Source organism: Pararge aegeria, chromosome 11, assembly GCF_905163445.1.
Source record: "Pararge aegeria chromosome 11, ilParAegt1.1, whole genome shotgun sequence".
Taxonomy (NCBI): domain Eukaryota; kingdom Metazoa; phylum Arthropoda; class Insecta; order Lepidoptera; family Nymphalidae; genus Pararge; species Pararge aegeria.
In genome coordinates this window covers 13,065,445-13,077,567 of record NC_053190.1, presented here as the reverse complement: position 1 = coordinate 13,077,567, position 12,123 = coordinate 13,065,445, and the positions used below count along the sequence as shown (strand labels likewise).

General features: G+C 35.0%; 1 protein-coding gene across 2 annotated transcripts in view; it reads left to right on the top strand.

Moving 5' to 3' along the window:
• The window catches only part of LOC120627675 (mitogen-activated protein kinase kinase kinase 15), a 32,726-nt gene that overhangs the window by 9,800 nt on the left and 10,803 nt on the right, over positions 1-12,123 (top strand). For both annotated transcript variants that reach the window (XM_039895700.1, XM_039895699.1), the window contains exons 5-16: positions 229-507; positions 1,743-1,913; positions 3,027-3,139; positions 3,424-3,625; positions 3,833-3,944; positions 4,660-4,829; positions 5,332-5,512; positions 6,462-6,662; positions 9,374-9,524; positions 10,023-10,237; positions 11,071-11,166; positions 11,978-12,117. In XM_039895700.1, coding sequence (XP_039751634.1) covers positions 229-507; positions 1,743-1,913; positions 3,027-3,139; positions 3,424-3,625; positions 3,833-3,944; positions 4,660-4,829; positions 5,332-5,512; positions 6,462-6,662; positions 9,374-9,524; positions 10,023-10,237; positions 11,071-11,166; positions 11,978-12,117 — 2,031 coding nt within the window. The remainder of the gene's footprint in view (positions 1-228; positions 508-1,742; positions 1,914-3,026; positions 3,140-3,423; positions 3,626-3,832; positions 3,945-4,659; positions 4,830-5,331; positions 5,513-6,461; positions 6,663-9,373; positions 9,525-10,022; positions 10,238-11,070; positions 11,167-11,977; positions 12,118-12,123) is intronic.

Below are 12,123 nucleotides of genomic sequence, written 5' to 3'. Positions count from 1 at the left end.
TTCAATGGTAGGTAACTTTTCAATATTACTACTTTAATATACTGTATAAAATTTACTATTAAGATTTTTTTTGATAAAGTATATACTATATCAAAAAAATCTATAAAGCCTAAGAATGACGATATCACGATTGCTTACGTTAAAAGTAAGGTTTAGTGCCTAAGTTTTCGAGTGGAGTATTTTCTGCAGCAATATCTGACCTATTCTTTCATACAACTACTTTTCCAGAGCCCATCTCCAAGAGAAGTTCCTATCGGACCTCCGCAAAGCCCGCGAGACCTACAGCGGTACTGAACTGGCGAACGTCCTACACGCTATGCGTCGCCGCCTCGACGATCCAGCCGTCCTATCCGGGGATACGATACTCAACCTGCTCATATCATACAGGGAAATCCAGGATTACGACGCGATTGTACAAATAGTGGATGATCTTAAAACCATTATGAATAGAAAGAACTACGTCAATATGCCAATCATAAGGTTTATGTACGCTTTTGCTATGAACAGGTGAGGTTTTATAACTTCTTTAAAAAAAACTTTTATTTACAGATTTACAGCTTTCTTTAGTTCTTCGTCAGTCTCCACTTTAGGTGACCTGTATTGATGAGACCATGGTGACAATGGTGACCTGAGAAACAATATTCAAAGAAGAGGCGATAATAGTAAATGAGGCAGATCAGAATACAGTTGTCAACACCCCTCCCCCCCTCCCGCGGATGTAGTATGAGGCACTAAGGGAATATAGCGGTGAACGGGCATCAGCGTCCACTGTATTTCGAAAAACCAATCTGCCCAGCCTGATGTTTATGGGAAAACCCTCCCGTTGGAAAGTGCCTTTAGTTCCGCAGTGGATTGTTATAGGCTATTGATGGATTGTTAGTAATAAAAAAGTCATAAAATATTTTATACATTTGGTATGATGGCACTTATGATAAAAACCTGAAGAAATTTCTTAATTATAGTTCAACGGAAAAACGAAGCGGTAGTTACAGATATAAGCGTGTTCAAACCAGCAAACAATTTCGTCAGGGTTTAAACTATGATTTTCGTGGTTAATTAACATTTCTTTAATATAGTTCAACGGGTACATACCACGATAATATTTTTGGATTTGTCGATATTTCGACCCAGTTGTATGAGTCTATCTGTAACTACCGCTTCGTTTGTCGGTTCAGTTTTGTTAAGATATAAAAATACATTTCATTTATAGCTAAGGATGCTATGCTAAGGTTAACAAATATATGGAAGAATCGAAGCATTACCAATAGAACCAAGTTACGGCTGGTACAAGCACTAATCTTTCCAATCTTCCTTTATGGCGTAGAAACGTGGATTATTCGCCCTAGAGAAAGACAGCGAATTTATGCTAAATGTGGTGCTGGAGGCGAGACTACTCCATCTGACTGCCAAGCGCACAAATGTATCAATTCTCTCACAACTTAAAATTAAAACACGTCTTTTTGCATTAGCGCCTTCAGCGTGTCTTAGTTATTTTGTACATATCACACGACGCGGAAACGAGAGCATTGAAAAGTTGATAGTGGTTGGAAATGTAGAAGGCAAACGTCTTCGTGGCAGATCTCGAACCGGGCCAGATCAACTAAAAAAACGCGGTGCCCGTACCATACCTTCTACAAGGCAGTAAAATATCACGAGAGTACTCGCCATAGCAGTGATCACGATCCTCAGTCTTGAGGGACTGACCAAAGGGAAAGAGTATTTCATTTAAGTTTTATTTACAGGAGAAACAAAGAAGGCGACAGGGAAAACGCTTTAAAAGTATGCGTCAAGGCTCTGGAGAAGAAAGAAAATAGGTTTCCCGATATGTTATGTCTTTGCGGTCGAATATACAAGGATAAGTTTGTAGAATCTCAGCACACGGACGTGGAAAGTTTGACCAACGCTATTCATTGGTAAGTGGACATACATTTGGACTAAAGGTTTTTTCAGCCAAAATCCCTCAGTGACAGAAGACCAAAATGCATGTTGCCAGTGATTATACAATGTGTAAATGAAAACCGAAATAATACTTCATAGGCTTTAGAGGTACATTATGTATCAGAGGTATATATGTACTGTCTCTGAGACTTATCTGTGAAACCGAAAACGTAATAGATTTTGAGTAAAACACTGCCATAGTTTTCATTAAAAGAAATCAGGCCCTAACATCAAATGCAAAATTTAAATTCATGTGACTCCTGCCACTTTATTAGGTACGCGTCGCATAGCGTGGGTACTATGCGTGTTTCGGTTCTTTCTCTTCAATAGGGTTGTCATAAATAAACACTTAGAATGTTTTGAATTCGTTTATATGCAAAAATAAATATGCTTCTCAAATTTAATATTATTACAGGGTGTTTCTTATGAATTATACTTATGCATCCTTCAATATTATTTCGTAATTCTGTTACACGCTGTATATTGGTTTCGTAAGGAGGCTGACAGAAATTATGCTACTATGCCTTTTCTACGCGTCCAAATCCAGAAAATGGAGATAGTTTGCACTCTGAATTAACACATAAGACTTATGAAAATTAAGCTTAATTTACTATGCTCTGCGAAAAGCAAGATAATCTGTATGGTGTAATTTATAATTTCTTCAATCCTTTTAATCCACACCACTTTACAATAAATAATTGTTAACAATTATTCATTGTAAGGTCGCCGATAGTCAGTTTGTATAATTGTTCACAATTATTCATTGTAAAGTCAACATCTCCTGAGGATTCTCTCTTTCGATGCGAAACGTGCGTAGAAGGTACATTGCCGAAGGTCTGTTTGGTGTATAAGGAGAATAAGCATTGAAGAAATTATAAATTACATCATACAGATTCTCTTGCTTCATTTTCAGAATACATATATTCATTCCTAAATATTCTCTGTTTATGTGCTAGATTTTAAAAATGTGGTAGGTTTATGTGCTATGTTTAAAAATGAAAAAAAAAAAAAAAAAAATTAAATTCATCGTTATTGAAAGTCTGTTAAAAAACGATGTTTCTTTGCTACAATTTTTTTATTGTTATCAGGTACAGACAAGGCTTTGAAGTACAACCAAATGAATATGCGGGTATTAATTTAGCGACATTGTTAGTCATAGCCGGGAATGACTTCAAGAATTCTCAAGAGCTACAACATATAGGTATGTTTTTTTAAAATATGTAATAGAACTAAACACTAAATAGTGGCAATAATTTAAGTGAACGGTTTTTTCCTTATTCCGTGCTGAGGAAAAATAGTTAACCGCAAAATTTTTTGTCGTTATATTGTGTGGATATGATTCAAATTATTCTGAGTTTAGTCAATTTTTATGACTAGAGCTTTTATTCTACCTATCAAATGTGATAATAAAGCACGCCCACGTCCCACGCGTGTGATATTAATAGTCTGACGAAAGAAAGATTAATGAAGATTGAATTCTTTCAGGCCGGATACTAAACCATTTGATAGGAAAAAAGGGCAGCCTGTCTTCACTGAAGGATTATTGGGATGTGGCAACGTTCTTCGAAATCTCGGTTCTAGCGCAAGATTACGTGAAGGCTATCCAGGCGGCCGAATGTATGTTCAAATTGAAACCGCCCAATTGGTATCTGAAGTCAACTATAGGGAATATAGAGCTTATTGACAGGTAAGTTATCTTATAATAGTTCAATTGTACGCTTATAAATTGTATATTTCTCGAAGTACCCTCCATGTGTTAACACAGAATTGCACAGATAAAATGCACAATAAATTACAATGCATTGTAAGTCGGTAATCACTTGGTAAATATAAAGAACGTGGAATTTGAATAAATATATCTATATAATATAATATATCTGAAAATTAATCCTAGGTTTAGGAAGAAGAGTGAAGAAACATCGCCAGAGCAGCAAGTATTCTCTTTCTGGATGGAGTTTTTCGTAGAGGCAACTAAGAGCACATGTGAAAATGTAATTCGGTTTCCTGTAAGTAGAAATACCTTCACATCTACGAATATTATTAAATAGACCTAAAGCTATATTCTTTTTGCAATATATTATTCCATCAATGTACTGAATATTTATTCAAAGCCTTTTTTAACCAGGCCAAGGTTGCCTAAAAATTATTTAGTCTTCAAGCCTTTAATTGGGAATATACATTTTATCATGCCAAGTATTCTTATGGCTTTACATTATTCCAGTCCAGTAGTCCCAGTTAAATGCATTGAATCCAGTTAAAACGCAGCGCAGTTACTGCGACAGCACAAATGGTTATTAATAACCTCTTATAAAGTTAGCTCCAGAAACAGTGAAACTCATAATGTAAGGCTTCACAGAGACGACTTGTGATAACCAAAACAGAACAAAGTAAAACGTTGATATTTGAAATCAGAAATTTTCCTGCTGCTCTCACCTGTACATTACGTTCCGTTCTAGTTTCGGCTCGTATATTTGTATTACGAATATGAATGAGATAAATATAGATAAAATTGCTGTAACTTGCAATCGTTTATCGGGAAAGTCTTCTTTTCAAATCAGTGCTACAGTCAAGTGTTTATTTCTATTCAAATTACCTTTAAATCAATGTAGACCACGGCGACCTTTTAACTCCAGCCCTGGAATGAACATGATGAATCTAGCTACTGGAATTATGTCAATAGCTGATAGCAAAAATAATAACTGATTGTGCTTTGTCTCGCAGGTAGTTATTTTAGAAACTACAAAAGTTTACATGCCCTCGTACGTCAACGTGCACATGGGCGCAGAGCAAAAATCCGTGGAAATATTTAACTTGTGCCTGGATTCAATGCGTGGTGATTGTAGACAAGTTCATCGATGGCTTTTCACGTCTGACATGATACGAACCTATAGGTAAGACCTTAGTTAAAAACTCAGACAAAGTCGCTTTTCAGATCCCTGGTCATTTAACTGGTCGCCTCCACCTAAGAACAATGGTATATGCCTTTTAATTTTTACTTAAGTCTGTAATATACTTTTCTGAAAAATAAAAATTTGAGGACTTAACGTAAAAAGATAAATATTTAATTGACTTGACGTAAAAATTAAATATTTGCATAGTATTGAATTCTTCGTATCCATTATTAAATTTTAAAACGCAAAATTTGATATAACTTTGGAAATGGCTTTGGTTGGAAATGGTTCAAAATAAATTAGTGATCCATGATTCCAGAACATCTCTTTAGTTAATCCATTATTATTCGAGAAAAAATGTTTAGACTTTCGGAGTTTTAGTGGATTTTGTTAATATAAATGATAAGCCCTAATTCCGGTCATTAGAATTCATACCTACAAGTCGCACAAGTTAATTTTGGGTATTATTATATTTTTTATATTTTATTATTATATTTTTTAGTTTGTACAAACGTGACGAACGTTGCCTATTCCTATATGTCAGCGAGAACTCCGATGACTTCCAAATTTTCCTCCCGTCGCAACAGTTCAGGCAACATCTGTACGAACATTTGGGGGAACTTACCGCTGACCATGAGAAGATGGCGGATTTGGATACAAGCGTTATGCAAGATCAGTTAAAGGTATATAGTAATAGCTATAATATTTGAGCTCGGTTTTGATACTCAAGAATGATCACTGACAATGTTTTGTGTTTAAAGGCAGCTCGCTCCTGAAGCATTTTCTTACATAGCACGATCCAATAATTATAGCAAAGACATCTAGCCTGTCAGTTCGAGCCCTTAGCAGATATGTTTTATTCTCGAGTAAGGAAAATCGTCGATAACCTTTAACATTCTACTGCTGGACTAAAGGCCTCTCCCAACGGGAGGGTTTGTCCAAATTCAACTAGCTGGGCAGGTGGGCTGGGCTGGTGATCGCAGTAGATGGTAATAGTAGCACAGAACACGCTATGCCCATTCTCTGTTACTTTCCCTTAGACGCTTCATAAGACACCCGAGGGAAGAGGAGGGGTACAACTGTGACAAACGTATTCTGATCAAGGTGAATATCTTTCCGAAATCTGATCCGTCGAGGAAATAATTTTCGGGTTTATATAATCTGATGATTGTTTAAGGCCCCATAACACCTCAGCGTTCCAACAGTCATCCTCACCTGTTATAGTATCTTCTGCTAAATGATTAACAAGACTCATCTAAAAATTTGCGCTCTAACCATTTCATCTCTGGGGGCATCATTTGGAGTAGAATTAAGTGCTCAAACTAGTGTCGGACAGCGGCGACATCAGTAAAACCAGTGTGTCGTTTGCCCATTGGTAAATGCTTGAAATCCACATGTTAATAAAGTTTGACTTTGATGATGAGTGCCCATGAGTTGTGAAAGACTGCAATGGTCGCTCGTTTTATGTAAATGAGAACAGGGTTTGTTGGCGCTTTATGGGAAATGCATGTATTCAGTAATGGACGTACAAAGGGTGAAAGGCGATGATGATGTTAAAAAGTACGCCATAAGTTTAAACCATTCTCTCAAAAGCTTTATTTATTAGCTAAATAAACATTTTAATATTTTCAGTTCGAATACGAGTTAGATGACTGTAACAAACGGATCATCCTTGGCAAGGGTACATACGGAGTGGTATATGCGGCGCGTGACCTCAACACGCAAGTCAGGATCGCTGTGAAGGAAATACCAGAGAAAAATCTAGGCGATGTTCAACCATTACATGAAGAAATCCTGCTGCATTCACAGTTGAGGCATCGGAATATTGTACAGGTAAGATCCTTTCATCATCACATAACATATCTTGCAATAAGATCGTCTTCTTGTACCTAGGATTAAACTAGCCTTATATAGAGAAAATGCATTTTGTATGGCTATTCGAGTATATAACAAGTTGCCAGAATCCATAAAAGGAATGAATCTTCCTTTATTTAAGAGAAAATTGCATGAGTGGCTATTATTTAAGTGCTTTTACTCAATTAATGAATTTTTTGGTTTTATTTAATGTTATTATTTTCGACAAATTTTGGTATGCATGTATTATCAACAATATAATGGATATTATTCTAGAATGACTTTGTTAATTTCATTAAAATATACTTGTATTTTGACTTAACGGCTTATTTCCATTTCATTAGATGATTTTTACTGACGATATTATCTATATATATAAAAGAGGATGTTTGTATATATGTCATCGATAAACTCAGAAACTATTTGACCGATCATTATGAAAATTGGTATGCTTATGTATTTTTTCACGGAGAAGGTTTATATGCTATGCCCATTGATGTAACTCCCCACCAGGCGGCGCTGTCAAGTATCGACTTCCGCCCCGTTCAACCGATTGTCTTAAAAATTGGTATGACCATGTATTTTTCCACGGAGAAAACGAACATGCTATGTCCATTGATGTAACTCCCCACCAGGCGGCGCTGTCAAGTATCGACTTCCGCCCCGTTCAACCGATTGTCATAAAAATTGGTATGACCATGTATTTTTCCACGGAGAAAACGAACATGCTATGTCCATTGATGTAACTCCCCACCAGGCGGCGCTGTCAAGTATCGACTTCCGCCCCGTTCAACCGATTGTCATAAAAATTGGTATGACCATGTATTTTTCCTCGGAGAAAACGAACATGCTATGTCCATTGATGTAACTCCACGGAGAATGTAAATATGATGTCCATGTTATAAAATATCACCATCATATAGCGCTTCAATGCATTAAGTTCTATAGCGATCAACTGATTCAAAATTTTATATGCGGCAATGAATGCAATAAAATGTTTTCTCATTAAATTCAATGAGTTATTTTACAACTTATATTAAATAAGAATATAAAAGAAATAACTAACCTTCATTTGTAAACAAAAAAAAAAAAATTATTTAAAAAGCAAATCAGCTAACTTCAAATATATCATTTGTTATTGAAAATAAAAATAAAGCAATAAAATAAATAATAACTTATAATTATTATTTTAAAATAACATGATCATGTACTAAAAAAATTGATTTGTAATTTTAATTGTAAGTGTAATTTAATGAAAGTCAATAATACTCTTAATTAGTAAGTATACTCAAGACTTTAATAATAATAAATAGTTAATTTAAATTGTAAATAGAAAAGAATTAACTAATTAATTATTTATGTAAATAGATAAAACAGGTGCTACACAAATAATATTATTTACATTGCCACGGAAAAAATCAAATATCGGAAGATCAACGAGAAATACGAAGCAACAGGCAACCAGAAGAACTACAGAAACACCGCAACAACAAACAACACGATTAGAATCAAACAGACTTCGAGCTTCGTCTTTGAGAGCTAATGAAACAGATAGTGAACGTGTTGTTCGAGTTACAGACCTACGATCAAGAGCGTCTTCATCAAGAGCTGCCGAAAAACCTGACGAACGAGCTCAACGTTTGGATGATCAAAGATTAAGACAAAATCAGTTAAGAACTAAAAAATTAATAATTAATTTAACTTCACACTTCTATTAAATATAGAGTATGAAACTGAAATAGATTTTTTTTTATCAATATAACCTGTTTTTGTCTTTATTATTTATAAATAAAAATAACATAAATTAAGCTGTCATTTCAAGCTGAGAAATTATTTTAATCGATTTTTAATTAAATATAGCTACAATTTTAATCTACATTTAATCATTTATTATTCACATTTCTTATTTACAATTATCATTTTATTTTAAATTCTTCATTTATCAATTTATTTTTCAAGCTACATCAATTAAACTTTGATTTTAGGTTTTCGATTTATAATAAAGAAATACGTATTTCATAGGGGATCAAAATTTATATGAAAGTTTCTGATTTTCTAAGTAAAATCCGTTCATATTTTTCTATAAGCAGCAAGACTTTTTTTAACCCTTTGTAGTAAATTTACCAAATCAAAAATAAACCTTAACGTGAGCGAAGCCGCGGGCAAAAGCTAGTAATTTATATATTTTTGCGTTCAAATTGTAGTTGTAATTTCTTTTTTAATGTTTTCCTTTTATGTTTTTATTTCATATAATATGATTGTAAGTTGCACACCAAATTAATGGTAATACACTGTTTCAACAACAAAAGCTAAATTTGTAACATCTGATTATCTATGTGTATTTATGCAATAAATCTAATTATTATTATTATTATTAAGACAACAATGCACCCTCCAAAAAAATCGATGGTCTTCCTGGTTTGCCCGCAATGACAATGTAAACCACCCTCTGCTAGCACTTTGCCTACTAGCTTTTTAAAACGGGTGGATATGCTAGACAATTTACGGACAGTCGAGCGATGGTTCTAGTCGAAAACTAAGCATTTCTAATAAGTCACTCAGCACATCTGAGTATAGTCTCACTACTAAATGCAGATTATAAACTATATTGGTGCTCTTTTAACGTTTTAGCACAACTTACCTTTTTACACAGTAATTTAATAAGTCGATGATCTCTACCTTTTTTTTAGTACCTCGGTTCAATATCCGAAAACAATTACTTCAAAATCTTCATGGAACAAGTTCCCGGAGGGTCCCTATCTGCTCTTTTAAGGTCAAAGTGGGGTCCGCTCAAAGAAAATGAAGCGACAATCGCTTATTATACCAAGCAAATTTTAGAAGGTTAGTAAGATTACAAAAAATATATATCTTTCCACTTCTCATGGTCCTAAAGTTCTTATATTTTTATGCTACATGTAAGCAGACTAAAACTGCTCTAATGCACACAGGTGCTAGTAGTTTTACCAAATATTAATCAAGCGTATAAAATTTGTATTGAATTTCTATAGTATATTGTCTACATTGTTTCAAATTCAAGCAAGCATATTATGGTCCACCTGATGGTATGTGGAAACTGATGGCCTATAAACAGAGCAGCACTTCGCAGGGTATGCGAGGGAGACGTCCTGCAAGGAGTCGCTCTGTGTCCATCAATCTGGGTTTAAGGGGTTAAGCCTCATATGCCTGTAACCACAGCAGCATATTCTTAGTTTACTTTTATTTGTACTTACATTTTCCTATCACTCGAAATGGATAATATAATATGTTATTTAAATCGTTTATTAACTTCTATTTTTAAACGACATCACTCGTCCCTCAAATTATATTAATACTTCCTAGGTCTTAAATACCTTCACGATCAAAAAATCGTACATCGTGATATCAAAGGCGACAACGTACTCGTGAATACGTATAGCGGAGTTGTAAAGATATCGGATTTCGGTACTTCGAAACGGCTTGCGGGTTTATGTCCATCAACCGAGACCTTTGCTGGCACACTGCAGTATATGGCACCGGAGGTCATTGATAAAGGACAACGTGGTTATGGAGCTCCGGTAAGTTTATTTTTTAAAGTAGTTAAATCTTTAACGTTTATGTTTTAATCCTCCACCGAACTTAAATATTTCACTTATGAATCGCTGGAGATTTTGCCATGTTTTCTTAAGGTGGCGGAATCCATACATACATAAAATAAATATACTACGACAATCACACATCTAGCCCAAAGTAAGCGTAGCTTGTGTTATGGGTACTAAGATGTCTGATGAACATTTATATGAATGATATACAGATAAACGCCCAGACACTGGAAAACTCAAACAAGTCCATGAAATTGTGTAAGGAGAATCAATGTGAATTGGGACTTCGGGAATCTAAAATATATACCGGCCTATCTATTAAATCCTTAGGTATAATTGGAGGTTTCGGAATATCATAGTAACTCATTGATGTCTCTCTTGCATCCGTTTCGCGAGTTTTAGCGAATAGTCGACCTCTCGAATGGTATCGATTGAACGGTGAAGGAAAAAATCGTGATGCCTGATAGGTCTCCACAATGTTCTCAAGGGCGTGTGAACTCTACCGATCCTCAGTTACCTCTGCACTCCAGCGTAGTGGACTACGGCCTAAGCACTTCTCATTCTAGGAAGACTCGTGCCCTGTAGACGAGCGATAGCGGGTTGATAATGATGAATATGATGACCATAAAATGACAGTTTGATGACGACACTTGCATTATCACATATCATGCGTTTTGTCTCAGCGTTTACGTTGCGCTATGCGATGAGCCTTTTAATGGAGTAGCTTAATAATGCATGTCATTTATATTGATTATTTATCTGCATTATTATATGCATAAACTAAAAATGTCGTTTGCTTTTTTGCGCAGGCTGACATTTGGTCTTTGGGTTGTACGGTGGTGGAAATGGCTACAGGCAACCCGCCTTTCATGGAATTAGGATCACCTCAAGCCGCTTTATTCAAGGTAAGATTGTCTTATTAGCTTATAAACTATTTTCGTGCCTTAGAATTTCTATTAAATTTAATGAATCTTTTTTATTTTATTTTTTAAATTTGAAATTGTATGAGTTTATAGTTTATTGAGAAAACTTTCACCCAAAATTGTTGACGTGAGAAATATTTTATTTATACTGTTAAAAGACCTTGTCCGGAGTACGGAGGTACTATTTGTCGTGTTTATTTCTGTCGCTAAGAAGAATTGTTGCAATGCTGTACTGTGGTCTGAAGAGCGTGATTGCTGGTTTAATTACAGACACATAATGCTTAAAACTTACGTCTCAGGTTCTTGTGAAATTTTGCTCTGTTTAAAGTCGATAGTTTTCCATTTATCATCAGATGGGCCATCTACGTGGTCGTCAATAATTACATTAAAAATATAAAACTCTCAATTCTCAAAGTTCTCAAATCGTCGGAATCTTTTTTTTTTAAATGCATGTTACCCGATTACTCGAAGACGTCTGAATCCGTCCGTCCGATTATTTAATTTTTTTTTTTTGTTTTAAAGGGCATACTTTCCAGGATTCATTTAAATTTCATCAAAATCGGTCGAGCTGTTATAATAAAATCAACAATAATGTAACCCAAAGTAGCATATTTTTTTGCCTATAAGGTTCGTTATATGGCGGGCGCTGAGAAAAGTGTTGATGATACATAAAAAATATGTATCTACTACATGATTAAAGTAATCATTATTACCTACAAAAAAGTTTTTGCTTTTTAGTTCCTGGGCGTATGTTGAAGTCGGTTTTCATTTAATTTAAAAATAACTATTTAAGGTTGGATATTACAAAATGCACCCGGAGATACCTAGCGAACTGTCGCAGAAAGCGAAAATGTTCATACTTCGATGCTTCGTTGCTGATCCGGAAAAACGGGCCACTGCGTCTGAGTTACTCGAAGATCTATTTTTGTGCGAGTGAGT